Source organism: Diadema antillarum, unplaced genomic scaffold, assembly GCF_040938485.1.
Source record: "Diadema antillarum isolate AM-2024a unplaced genomic scaffold, OU_Dant_1.0 scf00000114, whole genome shotgun sequence".
Taxonomy (NCBI): Eukaryota; Metazoa; Echinodermata; class Echinoidea; order Diadematoida; family Diadematidae; genus Diadema; species Diadema antillarum.
This window is the reverse complement of record NW_027271003.1, coordinates 2,623,095-2,646,018: the sequence shown is the minus strand read 5'-3', so window position 1 is coordinate 2,646,018 and position 22,924 is coordinate 2,623,095. Positions and strand designations below refer to the sequence as shown.

The following is a 22,924-nucleotide window of genomic DNA, read 5'->3' as shown; positions in this document are numbered from 1 at the left end:
CGATTATAACTTACCTGAACACCCACAGACACGCACGACAGCTTTCAAAGTCCCTTGACGGTATAAACTTGGAGAGGTGCTCACATGGACTGTTATCTCGGTGTCGTATAACATGCCGAAACACACAAATTCCCTATGCCTAGAGGTTCGTTAATCCGAAAATGAAAAAGGGTCTGTTAATCCGAACATTTTGTGGCGTTATTCCAAAGGTTCGTTATTTCGAAGGTTCGTTAATTCGAAAATTAAATAGGGTTCGCTATTCCAAAGGCTCCTTTATCCGAAAATGAAATAGGGTTCGTTATTCGGAAGGATCGTTAATCCGAAATTAAATACGGTTCGTTATTCCGGAGGTTCGTTCATCCGAAATGAAAGAGGGTCCAGAACGAACCTTTGGAATAACGAGCCTTATTTTATTTTCGGATTAACGAACCTTCGGAATAACGAGCCTTTTTTCATTTTTGGAATAACGAACCTTCGGACTATTTAAAGATCCTTCGGAATGACGAACCTTCGGAATAATGAACTGTAACCCTGCCTTACGGGGGACGGGGAATGCTTTCATCTTCTCAAGAGACCTCTTTGTGTGAGAGAATGCAAAACTTTCTAAGGATGTTTTCAATTATTGTTTACTAGAAAACATAGACATGTGTTGTTTTCAGGCTTTTTCATTTTTCAATTTATTGGATTTTAAACATCATTTTCCGAAGTACGTGAATCCATTTTCTTTTCCTCTGTCATGACTGAAATCAGAAAGTCTGCGATAACAATAATTATCGCTAAATGCCACGCTGTGTTTGGACGTGCCAGTGTGCGAAACACATGGTTTTACTTTCAAGTTCAAAGGAAGGCTCTATGTGCTTCTGGCTTCTTTGAGGTTTGTATACTGCAAGTTCGGATCCATGGATCGAATGCGCCGTAGTAGCTGTGCTTAATAACGGTAAACAGTTTACGTTCGATACGAAGAAATATTTTTGAATCCAGTGATTAGCAAATCCCTTTTTATATTTCAGTGAAGATTTGAAATGCCTGATTTAATACGCTATACAGACAACTGTTCGATATTTCTGCTATGGGCCAAAAAGAAAGGCTATAGAACCATGGTGTGTAGCGTAGAATCATGAGATCACGAGCTAGTTCTTCCATCGATTTAACTTCCAGGCTATTTACACGTTGTTTACAACCAGAATTCCAGTGCGCGCATTCTTTCGTCTGGCCAGCACCTGGGGTCTGGTGCATGCTTCTTTGGAAATTTCCCACAACGGGGGCCGGGGGGGGGGGGGGGGGGGGGGGGTGTCGACCGCATACAATCCGTTCGTGTTTTTCCCCTTATTTTTTCCCCTTTGCTGGTAATGAACATTTAGTTTTAACTTAACGAAGGTGAGGTGTATGTATTTTTTCCATCATTCATGGGAAGAGAAGAAGAGTGAAAGAGGGAGAAATGAAATCAGACGGAGGACACGTAGCTCAACAAGCTGTCTTTTACACCAGCATCAGTAATTATCATTACCATCACTCAGATCATTTGGCCCTTTTCGTATCAAAATTAAGGAACACGACCACCATCATCACTCGAGATAACACATAAGCAAACTAATCACAAAGTACCAACAACCTCTCAGACAACAACACAAACACTATACAAAATATCACACAGCACACCGAAGAGGCTGGGAGCGAACTTCCTTCGAAATACTACACTACAGCAAATTGGAGAAATCGCCGTTACGAAAATGCATGTGCAGTAACCAGAGAGACACCTGAAAGAATTTTTACATACCGGTACTTCGAAACAAAGGGAACGAATAAAGTGACATTAAACGAAAGAAATCGTACCAAACGAGGTATGAGAAACAGCGGAAATAAAACAATGAGTAAAGGCCCTCGCCGAAGTTTGCAGCACCGAACACCACGCGAAAATTATACAAAGTCAACACGTGGCAACTCGCTATGACGAGATCTTTGAGACAGACATATTTTGTTCTTTGTAATCTTTATCAGTAGGCAATAAACAATACAAAACAGAAAATGAATTCGTTGGGACCGGAGAAATTAGTTTGTTATATCGGGTATTATTTTGTTACATCAGGATCTCCAATGCCTACATCGAGTTTCCACGGTACACTGGAATCAAAGTTCGAACGCTTTTTCACATGCACAAAATACATGCAAGAACAATTATCGCAGGAGCAAATGTGTCATCATCCAGTTCATTCTCAAAATTGTTGTTTTTGTTTTTTCAGTCACAAATTATCTTAAATTGTTGTGAAAATTGTCCCGAAACGGGAGAGTGCCATAGAACTTCTTTAGAGTTCTGTGGAGAGTGCCCGTCACCTTCTTCTGAGGGAATTGCTAGTAAGCCCGACCAGACGCAGTGCAATTCTATGCAGCGACAGGGCTGGGTAGTTAGTGAATGAGTTGCCTCCTAATCCGTCTTTTGTTCGCACGAGGCGTGGCGTGGACATTCTGTTTTGAAATCGACAAGCCTTAATTGTCTTTGATCAAAGTTACTCTGTACAATGTACTTGAAAGTCTGTGGTGTAGGGGTCATTGAGACACCTTCCTTGCAAGACACAGTGCGATGCGTGAAAAAAAAAAGAAGCTTAGTGCTTGTTCATTAATTTTCTATGCCACCACGCCAATGTGCTGAATACGCATTGTATCACGATGTGCACCATCTTGTTGATGAACCCTATGAATTTGTTTAATCAAATCGTTGCTGACCGTAAAAGAGAGGAGGAGATTATAAGTCACGAACTGCCAGCCGCATGACAGAAATGTACCAAGCAAGCAAACAAGCAAGCACCAGTGAATGCCGTTTACAAACGCAAAAACTTGAACTGTTGATAGCAAAATCGACTGAAATCGTGTTTAGACTAAGTAAGAAGCTAAAGGGCCTACTCGTACATTAATATTGCAGAGATCAGTTACATGATTTCTAACAGAAAGAAAACTCGCCTTTTAAAATGCAAGGTAAATCTCGCTCCACATCACAATAAGGCAGCGAGTAAGTTCAGATTGTCTTTATTCACTTACTGTTGTCAAATCACTACCCTGATTCAATTTTGGCTAGTCCGCAAAAAAATTGACTAAACAAACATTACGACATATTAGTATGCCTTAGTAATAGTATCGTCCAGCTTGTGTACCAGCAGCACGATTATAAAGATTCTCGAGTACTACGTGTTTATGTACTGAGCTACTGTACGCGATGTATACATGTTTGCGGATTTACAGATCAGCAGTTGCGATCTTAACAAATTTAATTTGTGAGGGAGACAAAGTGAAGAAACTCGCATCTGAACCTTCACCCCTCTGAATAATATCTTTCTTTCAATGCAAACTTTTTTTTTTTGGGTATATTCAGTTATTGTTTACTATAAAACATAGTCATGTGTTATTTTTCAGGCTTTTTAATGTTATTTATTGGATTCTAAACATCTTAACTATTCGAGTTTCTTTTCCCCTGACTGATATCTGAAAGTCTGCCATAACGATGTTCGCTAAACAGTTTACGTTCCATACGAAGAAATCATGTCTTTTAAACGAGGAAAAAAAAACAAAAACAAGACAAAAAACAAAAACGAACGAATGTTGACAGCCAAATAACTTCACAGTTCGTAGGTGAAGTTCCTTCAAACTTTCCAAAGTAATACGTAGTTGTGAGCGTGAAATTGCCAGGATTTTGCTGTCTAACCGGTTAGTGGCTGCATCACATACTCGTAGTGAATTTGTGAATATTTGTGAATATTTCTGTGAGTAATCAATCCCTTCCTATACAATTTTTTAGTTCAGTAAACATTTGAAATACTCAAGTAAGTACACGATAATAAACTGTTCGATATTTCTACTAACGGTCAAAAGAAAGGCTATAATTAGAATCATGATCTTTGCGATGACAACTCATGAGCTATAGTTCTTCGATCGATATTTCCAGGCTATTTACACGCGGTTTATTCCCCAGTGCGCGCATTCTTTCGTCTGGCACCTTGGGTCTGGCACCTGGTTTTGTGGAAATTTTCCACAAGAGGGGAGAGGGGTGGGGTGTCAAGTTTCTCGTAATGCCAGAGAGTGCATACACAATCTCTTTGCTTCAGTTACTGTTGTGTTTTTTTCCCTTTGCTGGTAATGAACGTCTAGATTTAACTTTACGAAGGTTGCTAGCACGTGGTTCTTTTTGTTGTGAGGTGTATGTATTTTTTTTTTTTTCATCATTCATGGGCCGGAAGGGAAAGAAGTATGTTCAGCAAGCTGTCTTTTACACTCGCATTAGTAATAACTTATCATCACCATCACTCAGATCACTCAGCCTTTTTCTATAAACATTCAGAAACATGACCAACATCATCATCAATCAAAGATTACTGTAGTATTCCTCCCGTCTATATTTCTTTTCTGAATTATCCTCCACTGCTCGCTTTAATGATTAACAAAAGATCGTAACTGTTCGTTACTTTGAAAGTTTGCAATTTCCGAAGTCTCGTTATTCGAAAAAAAAAAATAAAAGCAACAACAAAATTGTGTTGCTGTTTTGAAGATTCGTCAATTCAAAAACGAAGGAAGGTTTGGTTTTCTAAATGCTGCTAATCCGAAAACAAAACAAATTTTTGACCACGTTATTCGTTTTCAGATTAACGAACCGTATTTCCCATTTTCAGATTAACGAACCTTCGGAATGTCACAAAATGTTCGGATTAACAAACCCTAGTACACTTTCAGATTACTATAGTAACAAACATGGAATTTGCGTTTTTCGGATACTGAAGAACGAACCATCGGAATATAAGTACACCTAGTATCATCATACCTGACTCTTTTTGGAATAATAACCACCACGCAAAGAAATTAACAATGTCAAACTGAGAAACTGATTTCATGCCTCAAAATTTTCCCTGATGCCGTCTATATATTTCTTTTCTGAATTACCCTTCCCCCTCCACTGCTCGACTGAAAAACAAACAAACAAAACAAAACATAAAGTTACAGTTCGTTACTTAAAGTTCGTTACGAAGGCTAAGATTCGGAGGAACGAACCAATGGAATAAGTACATGACTCTATCCAGAATACAAACATCACGCAAAAAAAAATTAACGATATCAAACTGAGAATTTCACTTACTTGTATTTCTTGCCTCAAGAATTTCACTCCCTTCTATATTCATTTTCTGAATTACCCCCCCCCCCCATCCCCTAATCGACAGAAAAAAAAAAACAAAAACATAAGTTACAGTCATTCCGAAGGCTCGTAAATCCCAAATTGACGAAGGGGGAAAAAAAAGTTTCGTTTTTTGAAGAATCGTCGACTCGAAAACGAAACGGGGGTCGATATTCTCAACGTTGTTAAACTCAAAAGATAAATGAATAAATAAACAAATAGGTAGATAGATAGATAGATAAATAAATAAATAAATACATTTTCGTGCCGGATTAAGAGTTTTCAGACTAAGGCACCTTCGGAATAATCCCACACACTGTTAGTTAGTTAAAAGTTGATGCCTATTCAGGTGGTCACAACTTACGTTTGAAATGAGAAAGTGCATGGGAGCATTTGCAGACATTTAAAACATCCGACATTAACGTTTTAGCACTATAAAGAGCCGAAAGTTACCGTTATTCATTTTCGATTGTAAGAGCAATCATGCAACATTTACTAGTATTTTAGCACCTTACGGAGACGAATGTTACCGTTAATCATTTTCAAATGTAAAAGCAAACTACCGACATTCATTTTAGCATCTTAGGGAGCTGAATGTTATCCTTATTCATTTCCGAACGTGAAAGCAAACATCCGCTATCTATTTTAGCATCTTACTGAGCCGATTGATACCGTTAATCATTTCCAAATGTAAAAGCAACAATCTCTTATTATTTTAGCATCGTACGGAGCAGAATATTACTGGTATTCATTTCCAAATTTAAAAGCAAACATCCGACATTTATTTCATTATCATACGGAGCCGAATGCTGCTGTCCACTTCCGAAAGTGAAATGAATCATCTGACAATATTATTTTAGCATCGTACGGAGCCGAATAGTAGGGCCTACTGTTGTTAATTTTCAACGTCAATGCAGATATCAGACATTTACTTTCCCATCAAACGCAGCTGAATGTTACTGTTATTCATTTCGAAATGTAAAAGCAAATATCCAACATTTATTTTAGCATCGTATGGAGCAGAATGTTACTTCTATTCACTTCCGAACGTAAAATCAATCATCTGACATTTATATCAGCATCTTCCGGAGCCGAATGTCATTAATATTTACTTTCGAAAGTAAAAGCAAACATCCGACATTCATTTGATCATAGTACGGAATTGAATATTATTGTTATTCATTTCCGAACGTCAAAGGGATCATTCGACATTTATTTTAGCATCTTCCGGAGCTGAATGTTATTGATATTTACTTTCGAACATTAAAGCAAACATCCGGCATTTATTTCACCATCACACGGAGATGAATATTATTGGTATTCATTTCCAAACGTCAAAGGGATCATTCAACATTTACTTTAGCATCTTACAGAGCTAAATGTTATCGCTAATTTACTTTCGAACGTTAAAGTAAACATCCGGCATTTATAGCATCTTCCGGAGCTGAATGTTATTGCTATTTACTTTCAAACATAAAAGCAAACATCAGACAGTTATTTTATCATCGTATACGGAGTTGAATATGATTGTTATTCATTTCCGAACGTCAAAGCAAACATCAAACATCAATTTTAATGAATCAATGTTACTGTTATTCATTTCGAAATTTAAAAAGCAGACATCCGACAATATTTTAGCATCGTATGGAGCAGAATATTACTGCTATTCGCTTCCGAACGTAAAAGCAATCATGTGATAGTTATTTTAGCATCTTCTGGAGCCGAATGTTGCTATTTACTTTCGAAAGTAAAAGCAAACATGCGGCGTTTATTTTATCATCGTACGGAGTTGAATATTATTGTTAATCATTTCCGAAAGTCAAAGCAAACATTCGACATTTATTTCAGCATCTTCCGGAGCCAAATGTTATCCTTATGCATTTCCGATCGCAAAATCAAATATCTGACATCAATTTTAGCACCGTATGGAGCTGAATCTTACCGTTATTCATTTCCAAAAGTATAAACAAACATCCGACGTTTTAGTATCATACGAATATTACCATTATTCATTTCCAAAATTAAAATGAAACATCTGACATTAATTTTAGCATCTTGCGGAGCCGATTGTTGCCGCTGTTCATTTCCAAAAGTAACGACAAACATCTGACTTTTTCCTACGGGAGAAATAGGACGACTTCGTAATACACTGTATTTAGTTCTTGAGTCACTTGACAGATAAAAAAAGATCTAACCTCATGCATGCAAAATTTTACATGTATGGAGCTGCCTAATTAAGGCATACATTCGCGTATGAGTGTAGACCTACATGTGTTTTCATAAACCCTCTTCGATCGCTACTTTCAAAGTGTTCCCCGTTCAGTGAGATCACACCCCATAATTACGTTTTCTTTTCACCATCTTATAGCCAAACGAAACGCAAATTAACTCATAACCAATGTTGAGACAAAGGAAAGCGTCGGGACACGTCGTTCATCGTCGGGCTATCACAAGCATCATTTGTAATCAGGAGAGGTGCGTCTGGACACGTCGCTCGCTATTCAATTTAAGCACTGGCCGTGACCATTCAGAAATCTCGCTATATCTCAAGCGCCATGTCCCGAATCGTCGGCACTATCAAAACGAACGCTTTGCGTGAGCGGAGGTCACGCAACATAGAAATAATCAACAGCTTCTTTTGAGGGTGTCGGCAAGTGTCAGCAAGCGTCGGCAAGCGTCGCGGTATCATCAAAATGATGGCGCGTAGTGCTTTGACCGACGCTTAGCGACGGAGTAAAAACATACTGCGACGCACTTCATTGTTCTCGCAATATGTCCCCGTCGCTGAGTGTCGCTCTCCGTCGCTCGCAGTCCCTACTTTACCAGGTGCGCCTAATGCCTTTGTCTTCTCAATTTCCTTTGCCCTGAGGCAAGCAGTAAAGACAATGCCCAATCAGTGGGCGACCATATGTCCTCTCACTATCTAGAATACTTCAAACACACAATCTCCAGTTTATATTCCATCATCTCTTCTTTCGAACTTGCACCTGCTGTACTTTTCCTTTTTATTATCACTAACAGGCAGTGTTGAATTCTGAAGAAAAATAAAACAAAAGACAACAAACATTATCGATAGTCTTGGATTCAGTCATGGGTGTAGAAGTGAATCTGCATACTACACATTACTTTACATTGTACGTGTATCTTGGGCTGTGTTTTAATCTAAACTTGAGAGAGAGAGAATCATCTCTTTCATGAAAATATCTGAAAGTTTAAAATTCAATCACTTTATAGCACTTAGTCCAAATTTCATGACAATTTCATTGTCTTTTTGTTGTTGTTGTTGCATGATTTCACTCTTTCCATTAAAGGTCTTTTTAATATATAGACAATCATTTTTTAATTGTCATTTTATGATACAATACTTCACATAATTCAGTCCAGTAAAGGATCCCCCGCCGGTAATTGGGTAGATGCTATTAAATCTATCGGCACAAGAATAAAGTTATCTTACGATCTCATTACTGGAATCTCAGAAATGTATGATGATGTTCACATGCATTGTAGTAACTGATTTTATCCCCTATGGAGACTGAAACCCACTGCCTTTGCAAATACAGTATTTTATGTCATGCCTTCTGAGTGGTTGAGACTATGAAATTCATTCTCTTTTGTTTTGATTCCTGGAACTACTGAGATACTCATGTATATAATGAAAAACTATTTTAGTGCAATGCGCTGCACTACAATGCACTGTAACCAGGATAATATTGTTTAAAAAAAAAGGCTGCTGTAAATATAGTAGAATCTCAACTAACCCAGTTAGTAATACCATCTGTTCTCTTTGTCTTTCTCTCCCTCTCTTTCTATTTTTTCTTTCTTCTCTCTCTATGTCTCTCTCTCTCTCTCTCTCTCTCTGCCTCGCTAAAACAGGAAAGAACACATAAAACCATAAATAGTCACAGGATATTGAAAGAATTTTCGATCAGTTCCATAAACATTTGCGCAAGTCCCATTTTCTCAAACACAGTATATTGGTGAGGGATCAAATGTGATATATCTTCTCTGCAAGTAAGAGAGTATACAATGTCAATATTTCCTCATAATGACCAGAACAGCCGTATAGTACCTATTTTTGACACAGCATATCCATCAAAAACAGGACAGAGAATGTGAAAAAATGACATGGAAAAGCTTTTTTTTCACAAATGGTGTGCAAAGCAATGAAAATAGAGACAATTTTTCATTTTTGTTTTAGGTTTAAAAAGGAATGCCACTCTATTTTGTGCTCCTGCCATCTGAACCTGTTGAGGATTTTGCTGTAACACACATGGACAACCCTGATCCAGTTGCTGAAAGGCATATATATTGATCATGAGAATGTTTCCGATGTGAAAAATCTCAGCTTTATGTTCCTGCCGCCAGATTCTCTGATATTGTGTAAGTGTGAAGTTGTGAAAAAACAGAAAACAGAACAAGATCGACAGTAAATGCTGAATGCTAGAAAATGAAAATCTGAGCAACCAGATGTACCATACTCAATTTAGTCCCATAAGACAGTATTACAATAAACAGTTGATGAGCAAGGTGGTATTTGGTCATCTAATTTATTATGCAAATTTATTGATATAGGCAGGGTAATACACACAATATTTGTACATATGTACACTGATGTGTTCTCATGCATTCATCATTCAGTCCAGCCAGCACATTTCAACAATATTCAATTTCTGAAATTGAACCACTACAAGAAGCATGAACAATGCCTTGTAAAAGGGGTCATGTAATATGTGTATCAACTCATCTTCGATAGGGGGATGTGTTCATATGACATAAAACCTATCATGTATCAATTGATGATGCACTGTTCATAATGCCATTTACAATAGTTTACTTCCATGTGTGTGTGTGTGTTTTATTGATTTTGCATTTATAAACCAGTTTGCATATGCTATGTTGACGTGGCGCTACCGGCTAGTACCGTTGGGTTTAAATAGACGGGTAGTGAGCCAACCTGAAAACCGGCAGCAAAGCTGGTGTGTCAACACCAAGGTTCATGGCGTACAGTGAGATAGTCCGCACTTAACAACAAATTTATGAGACAGACCTTGGTCTGTGCATACTATACAGGTTCAAGGTCTAGCCAACTTTATTCATTTTTTGTTCCCTCCCCACTACCCATTGGCTGCCTACTCATTTTTTTTCTCCCCAGTATTTTGTACTGTTTTTGTTTGTTTGTTTGTTTCCTGGAGAATGTTTGTCTGTTTGTTTGTTTGTTTTGGTTTTTGTTTTGTTTTGCCAAAAGTACTGCAGGTTTCCTGAAGAATACTTTTCTCCTGAATTGAAGTGAATTGGTACACATACACATGTATCTGTTGCAGGAAACTGGTTTTGCACCAAAACTACCCTTTTCAGCCCCCAAAATAAATGATTTTTTTATAAAGAGGTTGGCATCCCTGCTTATACTGATCTTCAGATATAAGGACAAGAAATGAGAGAAAAATGAGGAATTAAAGGAGCTAATCACAAGTGAGTTTTGCATATGTTTCCACAAACCACAATATAGGTCATGTATTTGAACTATTTTGGAATCTGATGTTAGTATATTGTGATACAAAAAGGTTAACGAGCATTAACACGCCCAACTGGACCCCATGTAAGACCAGCTTGTGCAGCTGAATATGGTCTGTTCAACCATACTTCTCAGATGGAAAAAAAAAACAAGCATAAAAACAAACAAACTTGCATATTGTCAAAAGCTTCATGTGAAAATGATAATCCCAATGTATCTCAGGTTCCATCTGTCATCTTACATCTATCGTCTGATTGTCTGTTCCACCTTTGTACATACATGTAGGTGTAGTCATGCAGATGATATAAAAACGAATTATTTTCTGTTTAATACAGTTCACATCCCCCTAAAAATGTCAAAATTATCAGACAGTTACCATTTTGATAATGATGGTGTATTCATCGTCATCAAATTATAGTTCTGCCTGAGAGGGCAGTGTATTTTCTTTCTAGAATGGAATTTTTGAGATGGGTTGTCATGAGGAAAATTGTGTGGTATGGGGTGGGTGATACATAATGCATGCGTTGCCATAGTAATACCATATGGAGCTGGCGCTGTTTTGAGCATCCGGTTGCGTTGATGACATGATAACTGTCAGTTGAGGACTTGTATGCCGCCAAGATATGATTTTCTCAAAATTGATACAGTAAGCGAAAAAGCTAATTTCTGGCAATTACGCCAAGAAGTTTCGGGATTGATTTGTAATCATTTGGCTTGTCAGAAAGTAGGGGACTAGGACTGCAAGCCGCTGAGGAAATGAAATTGCTCAGGAGAATATTGTTGCCTTTCGCCAAGGAAATGCCTTCCTCGCCAGGTTGTATCGTAATTGCCGACCGCAATGCGAGCTGGCAATGTAATTGCATCCTAATCGGTTTCCAACTTGGGGTAATGAGCCGAAAGGAATATTGCTAAATGTTATGGGGGAGGTAATTTGATGGCTTCCCACTGCCACATATATTGGTTTAGGCATGTGGGTTTGTAGATGACCGCTGAAAGTGGACATCGGACAAGGCAAGATGGAATAAGAGGAAGTGGGAGGAATTTAACTAAAAAAGAATACATGGACTAACAAATCTGTCTGATGACATTTATGGGTGAAATCAAACCAAAAAGAGGATGTTATACAATGTAGGTCTAGAAGGAAATTAGGTGTATAGACATGGGTACTGTACTGTTCTGTACCGACTAATAAAGTGCTGTATGTAGAGCTTCAGATAAACATTTGACTCAATGTACATTTGTACCTGTCTATGGACTTTATGTGTGTGTGTGTGTGTGTGTGTGTCTGCTATGACAAATGCACTATTTGCACACACACACACACACACACACACACACATGTGTACATTGTATGCATATTATATAGTGTCAGCTATAGCAACTGTAATGTACATTGTACTTCAGAACAAAATGGAAACAAGTCAGTACTACTGTATTCATTGAAAAAGTGAACATTCAGTATCACAATTGTTGATATGTCGTCTATAATTTCTTATTTTGTAGTTTATACAAGGTTTCAAAAGCTTTTGATACAATTGTACCTTTGTATCCTATGCAAAATCATATACCCCCCCACCCAAAAAAAAAAAAACCAACACACACACACAAAATGAACAAACAAGACATTTAAAACAAACAAAAAGATAAGAGCAAAGTCTTCCATGGCAACACAAAATCATTACGCCAAAAATTTGTTATAAGATATGAACTCTATGGAAGATGAGAACATACAGGATAAAATGCACCGGACAGGTTAACAGACCAGTTCGAATGATGTCATGTGATTGTTTTTCAGGATGCTTCTGTGGGTAAGAAGAGTTTCGCGTGTTTTTATTTCCGTGGAATCCAGACATCAACTACTGGAACATATGGCAAGCAAAAATATTTGCGTGCTTTTATTTTCACGCTGATTTCGGATTGCGCGAAATGTGCGAAAATTTCAACTCCGCGAAAATTTCGGAACTTTTACAGTAAGAGATTTTGAGGCTAGAATGTGTATTGGTAAAGATGCTTTCAATGTAGTTTTTTGTTTTTTTTTTGTTTACATGATTTTTTTAATGAAATGAAAATCTCTCAAGAAAGATTTGAAAGGAAAAGACAAAAAAGCACACACAGTCATACACACAAGGAAATGACAGAGTGCCCGATCCATTTGCTATTGATGAATTCACCACGTTGATATAATTCCGTGTAGCATTCAATCAGAGTGCAAAATTCCATCCCCGCTGGATGGGAAGATACGACCGGCGCAAGGCTAAGTGGCGGTTTATGAATAATTGAGGATAACGCAAGTGTCGAGTGGATAATCTGGCCTCAGCCGGCAATTGAAAAAAAGTGGGAATATGATGCTGTTTGCTGCAGTTTTGGACTCATAGCTTGTATACCATGTTTTACATGTTATGAATCTTCAGCGAAGTTTGCCATAATCTGTGTGGTGCTGCCTCCAAAGTAGCATGTGATATGTTGTTGGAATTATTTAGTAAATTTCTATGATGAAGGTATGCTATTACACACCCATGGCTCTCTTAATCCAGCAATATGATGAAATATTATGTGTGTCTGGTTCTGTACAGCATAATGCCGTCAGCCAGATAATTTACTCCCGCTGCAGAATGAATAAATTCCAACATGATAAAGATTACATGGGATGGAATGCATGGTTTGCCTTGAAGCTCAGTTTCATTGAAAGTTTTTTTTTTAATGCCTTTTTATTCATACTGTAGAAGCTGTAACAGGGCTCTATCAACACCATAGGCGTAGCTGTCACATAGGATATTCTATGGTGACACGACATTTGCTCCTGTGACGATTGCTTCTGTTAGGGTTAGGGTTGTGATAGGGTTTTAGGTTTAGTTTGATGTGAGGATTAGGATTAGGGTTAGGGTTGTGTTTATGAGTCGAAATCATGTTTAGCTTAAAGGATAAGTCCACCCTCATAGACATGTGGATTGAGTGAATGCAGCAATATTAGTAGAACACATCAGTGAGAGTTTGAAGAGAATCGGACCATCCGTTCAAAAGTTATGAATTTTTAAAGTATCTGCATAGTCACTGCTGGATGAGAAGACTACTAGAGTGTATGATGTCACATGCGTACAACGATATACTTATTTCTGTAAGGAAAATATAAAGAGAATTTCACAAAATTTCACTTTTTGAGAAAAGTGCACATTTCCTCGACTCGTCACTGACGCATGTTAAGGGTAATATTATTCCCCCTTGCCTTCTGAAAGAGGGAAGTCAAGTGTTCTTTTATTATGCGAGAAAAGTGAAAAAATTTCAACTGATTGACAAATTGCCCTGCATCGACGTAAATAAGCACTGAATTGATCAGTGTTTTAGTAGTAGCCATGATAAAAAATCATGGGCGTACATACTCGAGTGGGATTCGAACCCACGACCTCCTGGTCACCGGACAGGCATCATCTCCACTAGACCACCGAGCTTTCGCCCGACAGTGAGTGTTGGTTCTAATCCTTATAGCATGCAGCGGGTACTGCGTATATCTTGAATTTTCCTTATACTTTCTTTATATCGTTGTACACATGTGACATCACAAGCTGGAGTAGTCTTTTCATCCAGCAGTGACTAAGCAGAAAGTTAGAAAATTCATAACTTTTAAATGGATCGTCCAATTTTCCTCAAACTCTTGCTGATGTGTTCTATTATTAGTGCTGCATTCACTCAATCCACATGTCTATGAAGGTGAACCTGTCCTTAAACGTGCAAATATTTCATGGAAGCAATTGTCGCAGGAGCAAATGCCATGGAACCATACTCTATAACCAATGTGTGGTTGTGATGTTGGAGGACCATATTACTCTACAAGTCTGTTTACACACACAACACCCACAAAAACACCACCCCCACTCCCTCCCCCCCCCCAAAAAAAAAGAGAAAAAGAAATGGTTTTCAAAGGTCAAATTTTGAAACATGTATAAAACAATAATTTTATGTCTAGACTCACATATATACACGTGTGCAAATGAAAAATGTTGTAGTCTGCATTGTGATACAAAATCTATCCATCCTGGGGCTTTTGCTAATGTGCTTTTAAAACCCTCGAGAAAAATTGCCCTGTTCAGTGTATGTGGCATGGACACGACTACAAAAATCTTTATTTTTTCCCAGCCTGTGGTTAAAAAATACTCTATCAATCCTTAGATGAGGGTGCTCCTGGGTCACACTCCAGTTTAATAGTGATCTGTTACTTGGTCTACTCCCACTTCGTCTAATAGCTACACGTATTTAGTCTCAACCCACATGGTCTAATCCCATTTTGTCTACAACCAGTTCATCTAATGACCATTTAGTCCATTTGCCACTTAGCCTCATTACCTGTTGGACTACTTCCAGATGGGCTATGCCCATTTCGTCTAATACCCATAGTTTATTATACCAAATGGACAAAAAAAAAAAAAAATCCATGGAGTCAAAATTGCAATTAGACCATCTGGTCATTAGACAAAATGATAATTAGCCAAACTGGACATTTATAGGCCAAGTGAGGATTAGACCAAACGGGCATTAGACAAAATTGATAGTAGACCAAATGAGTTTAGCCATAGTGGTGTTAGATGAACTGGGAAGTAGACCATCTGATAGGAGACAGAGTGGCAATAAACCCTCCTGTCACTATTCAAAAGCATGCACAGTTCTGAGATTTCAAGTACCGTATGCTCGCCATCAAGTGATGAAAGGCTGTGAGTAGGATCGATTTTTGCGGCGCAGTGGCGGATCCAGGGAGGACCGCAACCGGCGCACGCCCCCCTTTATTTTTTGTTGAAACAAAAGAAATGAAAAGCAAACAATGGGGGAGGGGTGCTGCGCCCCCCCCCCCCCTTTAATTTTGTAAACGCGCCCCCTCTTTACGGAATTCCTGGATCCGCCCCTGCAACGCGACCTAAAAACAGATGATTTAGATGCTGAGATGGTGTATACTATCAGATTAACTGCCGAACCTTCAGCGGCAGAGCATAGCCTGCTCAGCCCTACCCAGCCTGGCCATTGCTGGTGATTGTTTGGCTGTCACGACATGGCCGAGAGAAAATCACCAGCCGCATGTGACCGGCTGCTTGAGACACTCAACTGATTTCTGCGCAGACGACAGAATCTATTCCATGGAGGTGTCATTTCAGTATCATGTGACCAGTTAATGATGGGGCTGGGCGGTGGATGGAATAAAAAAAGCTGTGTATTGAGCTGCGATACTACTTATCTCAGTCACACAGATGTTTGTACAAATCACTGAGATTTACATTGTACATACATACAGGGCTCGACACAAACTTTTTTTTTCTCTCTTTCTGGTGGCCCCCATGGGCCACTAAAATCTGTAGATCTGAAATTTTGGTGACCCAAAATAGAAATGTAGTGGCCCAAAATATATGAAAACATATCAATCCTTTTTTAATTGTAAGTGTCCAATGGGGCCACCAAAAAATAGGCACTTTGGCAATTTAGTGGCCCATTATCAATTTTTAGTGGCCCCAGGCCACCGGGCCATTAGTAATGTGAGCCCTACTGTATGAAGAAACAATGCTGTATTAACCATGCACACACTGTTGCATGAGACAAATTCTAGTATTAAAATTGCAGGAATAACAAACACAATGTAAACACACTCATACATGCAGAATGTCTTGCTGAACTGCTGCAACTTCAAATATTAGGTACATTGCATGATGCCCTGGTCAGATGCATTGTGAAGTGATGTGATGATACAGTTGAAAAGTCTTATCTTCTCCACTACTTTCTGACAATATCCTTTGTCTAAACACCAACTTTGAATTCAAATTGCCACATTGGTGCAGAATTCCCAGTGCCTGTGTCTGCAGCTGGGGTAATAATGACAGAGTGTGGATGAACACTCGTGAACATCCACGATGTGCTTGAACAATTCATCTCCTCCCCCCTCCCCCTCTCCCCCCCCCCCCCTCGCCCATGTTTCAGGTGCCTTTGTAGCATTCAAAATACAAATAATTGTGTTTCAAAGACAAAATGACAAATGAGGTTTGCTTGTGCGTTGACAGGGAATCACAGGTGGCAGAATTGTTTCCCAATTTGTGTAATTTTGACTCCAGCAATCTAACATTTGTCAAGGGTAGATTCATCTCAAATTTTAGGGGTCTTGTTGGAGTGATTCTCTCTCTTCCTCACTCTTCCACTATGTGTTATCTCTCCCTATGTTTTCTTCATCTCTCTTCCTCCCTCTCTGTATCTTTCTATGTCTGTCTGTCATCTATCTCTTTCTCTCTCACACATTGTGTGTGTGTGTGTGTGTGATATATAGATATATTATCTCCCTTTGTTTTCTCTCCATCTATATATATAGGTATCTCTCTGTCTCTCTCTATTTGTATGTATCTCCCTTTGTTTTATCTCCATATCTCTGTCTCTCTCGTTTGTGTCAGTGTGTGTCTCTGTCTCTCTCTCTTTATATATATATATATATAATATACATACACGTATATATATCTCCCTTTGTTTACTCGCTGTATCTCTCTGTCTCTCTATATATATCCCTCTATCTCCTTTGCTGTCAGTTCGTATCTTTCTGTTTTGTCATTTCTTTGTCTTTCCCGTCTGCCCCCCTCACTCTGACTCTCCCCTGACTTTCCTCTTTTCTCTCCATCTGTCTTTGTGTCTCTTCTTCTCTGACTTTCTCCCTCTCCCTCCTCCGTCCATGTCTTTCTGTCTGTCTGTCTGTCTGTCTGTTCATCTCTAAAATGTCTCTGCGTCAATTGATTTTGCAGGCCATGGAGGGCCGGATGAAGCAGAAGTCTGGTGGCAGCCTGACATACTTTGGTGACATCCGGGCCAACCGCATCGACAAGAAGATGGATCACTTATCGTGCTTCTCCGGCGGGATGTTTGCGCTGGGAAGCAAGTACAGCGACGGAGCAAAGAGGGAGCACTACATGGACCTCGGGAAAGAAATCACAAAAACATGCCATCAGTCTTACGACAATACAGGTAAATATGGACACAGCCAGGAGTGGTAACCCATCACATCTAGGGAGAAGAGTTTACTACAGAAGTCTTCATCTCATCATTAAATTGGCAACTCTGAATATCACTTCACATGTATTATATTGCACTATCAAAGATTACAAGGAACTGGTTACAGTGGTTACAAGAATTGCCAATTAGAGAGAGAAACAAGGAGTTTAGTCCTCTGCAAACTGTTACCAATTTAAGAAGCAATTGTTGATTTAGCATTTTAGAAACTATTGAAGATTTTGCGATCAAAATGGTCAACATTGGGCTCAAATGAGTAGAATGAATCTGCCATATGAAAGGGACATGAACAATGAATGATGTAAATGAAAGATTCCAACCACAGCAATTTGGTTTCTTGGAATAGAAAGCTTAAGAGATGTAGGGGGAAATATCTGTTATGAATCTGTCTAGAAGGTGTCTATATAGTCAAAAGATGTGAGAGCAGCAGCATCTACCATGGAGCAGGGTTTACATGGCAGTGGTGGTAATGGAGATGTCAGCATAGCGGAGATGATTGCGATTCTTGTCGGTAATTGCATCCTGAGCTGGATCTCTTTCTTTGATACACATACTGTAAATGTGGAAATTTTCATGGGGTTGAAATTTTCATGCATTTTGCGCAACCAGAAACTAGTGCGAAAATACAAGCATGAGAATATTTTTGCCTCCCATATGTTCCATTAGTTGATATCTTGATTCAGTGGAATTAAAAACACATAGAACTCATCTTACCTGGCCGGGTGTAAACAATACTCATGCGAAAATATCAATTTTTACAGGAGAAACGAACAAGACCAAGAGAAGATCTCTTGCTGTCATAGAAAGCATTTTGATATGTCCAGCTTTAGCCAGCTTCTGTTTCTCTTCAGAACTTCAACACATCAGTATAGTTTATGTGTATTAAGAAAACAATTTTTAGAGTATTTGTCACTGTCTAATGCTAAGCATTTTTGTACGTTGATGCCCCCACAGCAACCAAGCTAGGACCCGAGGCGTTCCGATTTGAAGGCCGGGCAGAGGCAGTGGCGATGAGGCAAAATGAGAAATATTATATACTGAGACCGGAGACAATAGAGTCCTACTTTGTGCTGTTCCGAGCCACGGGGGATCCCATCTACCGACAGTGGGGATGGGAGGCAGCTCAGGTAAAGCTTGTCCATCCTGGCTTCAAGAAGAAGACTTATATTTTCTTCTTCCTCCTCTTCTCTTCCCCTCCCTTCTCCTCCTCTTCCTCTTCTGCCTCACCTTCCATTCCTCGTCTTCTTCTTCCTTGTCCTCCTCTTCTTCTTCTCTTCTTTTTCTAGCTCTTCTTCCATCCCTTCCTCCTCTCCTTCCTTCTCCTCTTCCTCCTACTCTTCCTCCTCCTCTTCCTCCTCTTTTTCCTCCTCCTCTTTCTCCTTTTCTTCCTGTTTCTCTTCCTCCTACTCTTCCTCCTCCTCTTTTATTTCTCCTCATCTGCCTCTTTTCACCCTCATTCTCTTCCTCCTCAACTTCAATTCCTCCTCTTCTAGCTTCTTCCTCCTCCTCCTCTTCCTCCTCCTTTTCCTCTTTTTTCTTCTTCTCCTCCTCCTATCCTCCTCATCCTCTTCCTTTTCCTCTTCCTTGTCTTCATCCACCTCTTTCTCCTCCTCTTCCTCGTCCTCTTTCTCTTCTTCCTCCTCCTACTCTTCCTCCTCCTATTCTTACTCCTCCTCTTTTGCTCCTCATCTGCATCTTTCTCATCCTCCTCTTCCTCCTCCTCCTCCTCTTCTTCCTCCTCCTCTTCCTCTTTTTCCTCCTCTTCTCCTTCTCATCCTCATCCTCTTCTTCATCCTCTGTTTCCTGTCCTTCCTCATCTGCTTCTGCCATCTCTTTCTTTTCCTCATCTTCCTACCCCCCTCCCCCTCTTCCTCCTCCTCCTCCTCCTTCTTGTCCTTTTTATCCTCCCATCCTTCCCTTCCATTTTAACTTTGTCTGCTCCTTTTCTCTTTCCTCAATCTCTTTTTGCCTTCTTTTGATATTTTTTTCAGTCATTGGCAATAATGATAAAAGATAATCCTGATAAAAGTATATTGTCTCTGGATGCATAAATAATGGATTGTCTGCCATTTAGCATGCCAAACAACTTTGAGTAAAAATGCATGTTTAAATAATCAGTGATACATTTGATTGATTTTTTTAAAAGTAATATTGAGGCCTTCCATATATTGCACATCTCCCTAAGCACACCCATGTCATGTTTAGAGGGGAAAAATTGTTAATAATTTGCACCATAAAAGCATTTTCTGATGAATACTTCATGAAGAGTAGAGTGTGTATCAAAAATTGATGGCCTATTTTTTTTTTTTCAAATAGGACTTTACTGTACAGTCTTTCTCACTTTTTAAAGACCCAAATTATTTGTACCGGAATCATGAAGAAATATGAATGTTTTAGTAGGTTATGAGATAAGTGGGAAAAATTGTAGATATGAAGCCAAATATTTAGAGGGAGTTAATTGAACTGTAAAGTCGCTGTTTGAAATTTATGGTATGCAGTTGCTCAGTGCAAAAGATTATCAGAATTTGCTGACTGAGCTGTATAATGATGTTCAAATTGTAAGTGTTGAAAAGTTTTGAATGGTACGAAGTCACTATGTAGATATAATAATAATAGTAGATATTTTTAGAGCGCCTTTTCCGCTGGATACAAAGTGCTATGAGATGTCATCCCTGGTCGCCATAGGAGATAAATACATACAAATTACAGGCACTGACAGTACAAGTCCAGTGCATATAGTAAAAGGGGTGTGAAAATGATATCCATTATTTATATTTATCTTTATTATATCCGTAAAGATACAACAATACTAATAAATTATCACCACAAAAAAAAAAATCAGTTTAAAATTTCATTGTAAAAAGTTATAGTTTGTTCTAGCAATGCTGTCTAATAGAAAAGTAGGTATGGTAAATTTTGTCACTCCATTTTTCACTTGAAAGCATGAGCAAAGGTCATTTTCAATTGCAGCTGTATTGAAAGTAAATTGGAAGTTTCTTCTTATTTTTTAAACTGTGCCTTCTGAAACACTAACAATGAATATGTAAAGATAAAAAATAAGTACAATGTAGATACCGTGCTGAACCGCAAAGTTATTGTTTCTGAGAGTTCATGGTTTAAATATCTCACATTCGCTGAACTTTGAAGCACTCTTTGTGTAGCCTATTAAATGTCACGTGGTGTACTGAGTTACATATCTTGCAGATCTCCTTAAGTGGTGAAGGGTAATGTAAAGTTAATCACTTTGAGTAGTACAGTGTATATTGAATGTCTGCTGAATGTGGCGACAATATTGATTCAAGCTTTTCCCACACGTTAGATGTGATCTTGTTTGATGTGTTATACATAGATAACTGTCTTGTCTGATGAGTGATTTAGAAATTCATGCTGTCCTCGGAAGATGTGAAAGTTGGGTGCTAGTCATGCTGAAGGGGCTAGGACTGTGTGGAGAAAGGCAGAGATGTATCTCACAGTGTCCTAAAAGTATTGGGTGTTACTCGGTGCTGTCAATTTCTTTTCTTTCTTTCTCTTCTTTAGTGGGGGGGGGGGGGGTGGAGATTATCAGGTGAAATAGAGAATAGAGAATGTAATAGTATACATGAAGCTATAATCAAACACTGTGCTTACATTATTTTGCATTAAGACAAAAAGACTAGCTGTTCTTCCTGTCATTCATTGTGATGCATTCATAACAGTATTTCTAATGTGTGCTTTCATCTATTGATGAAACTTGTTTAAGATCTGGGGGGTGTTTCATCAATTTAGTCAGTGCTGACAAGTTGTCAGTCTCTGACAATTTTAGCAAAATCCTTGGTTCTGATTGGCTGAGATGCTCTGGTCACTGACTGTTACTATGGTTATTGTTGGAGACTGACAACTTGTCAGTGCTTACTAACTTGATGAAACACCCCCAAGAGCTGTAGATTGTTGGAAAGGCATGCTTATTCAAATGATGAGCCTATATGTTTTCACCCTTTCATCCTGTCTCCCCTTCAGGCTATTGAAAATCACTGCAGGGTTGCCAACGGTTACTCCGGAATCAAAGACGTGTATGCCAGCACCGTTACTCACGACGACGTACAACAAAGTTTCTTCCTCGCCGAAACGCTCAAATACCTCTACCTACTCTTTTCTGACGAAGAGTTTTTCTCATTAGACGACTGGGTTTTGAATACCGAAGCGCATCCGCTGCCAGTGACCAAGTCATAGCGTCATGTGATAATTTTAGTTCTCGTTAAAGGACACTCTTCTCTTCGGCAAAGTTCGGCGCACACACAATGAATCAAAATGGAGGTGGGAGAAGACTCCACAGCTTCAAAGCAGCGAAAAACGACAGCTGGGCTGCGAGAGAACCATCAAATTTCTTAAGTGTACAGACAGAAGAAAGATATTTTTGTCGTTTTGTTTTTTTTTGTGCGAGCCGAAGGGCGACGAGTGAGCAATACGTGAGAAAAATATCCGTGCCAATAGGTGGCGCGCCTCGCCGTGACAGCGAGTGACCTCGTTGCACTCTGGTTCAGAGTTAATGGAAATTTTGCGTCACCAGCCGCCACCAGGTGTTGATGGAGATGATCCAGCGTGCTGTGAAGCCTCAGACACGATATCTTATTCACTGAAATGCGTTACACGCAGAGTGTCATCACGATGAAGCTTAATGGTAGCTGCAAAAGGCGTCATTGATCCCTGCATTTCTGTGCATTGACCCGACAGATGTCAACATATCGAACACAAAGGCGTCAAGTCTTACAAGAATGCTTGTTTTTCTTCTTCTTCCTTTTTTTTTCAAATGCTAATGAATTGAAATATAATGAAAGGAGAGATGCAAACAGAGTGTTTTGAAATGATCGTCTCCACTTGCCTGCCATGTTCAAGTTCTTGTTATGACTAGGTCCAAAACCTGGTACTCTTTGTGCAATGCCATTGTCTACTGGGGGAGGTTTAAAGAAGCCGTTTTCTGTTCAGTGAGTAGCCGTAAGCTTTAGCTAGCACACCAGATTTCAAAATGTAAAAGAAAAGGTGACCTGCGGGAAAGAAAAAGGCGGCCAACTTGATTGTGAGACTGGCCAGTGACCAATTCACTGGCAGATCTCGGGGTGTGTGTAGTTCCCAGCCTTGCTGCTCAGACCACATTTTTGACCCTCAGACAGGCTTCAGACAACCTGTCCCCTTTTCTCTGCACATCTCAAAAAAGAAAGAAAAAAAAAAAAGAGTAAGGGTGTAGAAAGTCATGATGACTTTGG

The 22,924-nt window shown here is 39.1% G+C and overlaps 1 protein-coding gene across 1 annotated transcript in view; it reads left to right on the top strand.

Annotated features, from left to right (window-relative positions):
- The window catches only part of LOC139719786 (mannosyl-oligosaccharide 1,2-alpha-mannosidase IA-like), an 89,728-nt gene extending 67,101 nt beyond the window's left edge, over nt 1–22,627 (top strand). The window contains exons 8-10 of the mRNA XM_071631170.1: nt 17,420–17,639; nt 18,639–18,811; nt 21,681–22,627. Of these exons, the coding sequence (XP_071487271.1) occupies nt 17,420–17,639; nt 18,639–18,811; nt 21,681–21,893 (606 nt within the window). The 3' untranslated portion in view covers nt 21,894–22,627. The remainder of the gene's footprint in view (nt 1–17,419; nt 17,640–18,638; nt 18,812–21,680) is intronic.
- Nucleotides 22,628–22,924: the final 297 nt, after the last annotated feature.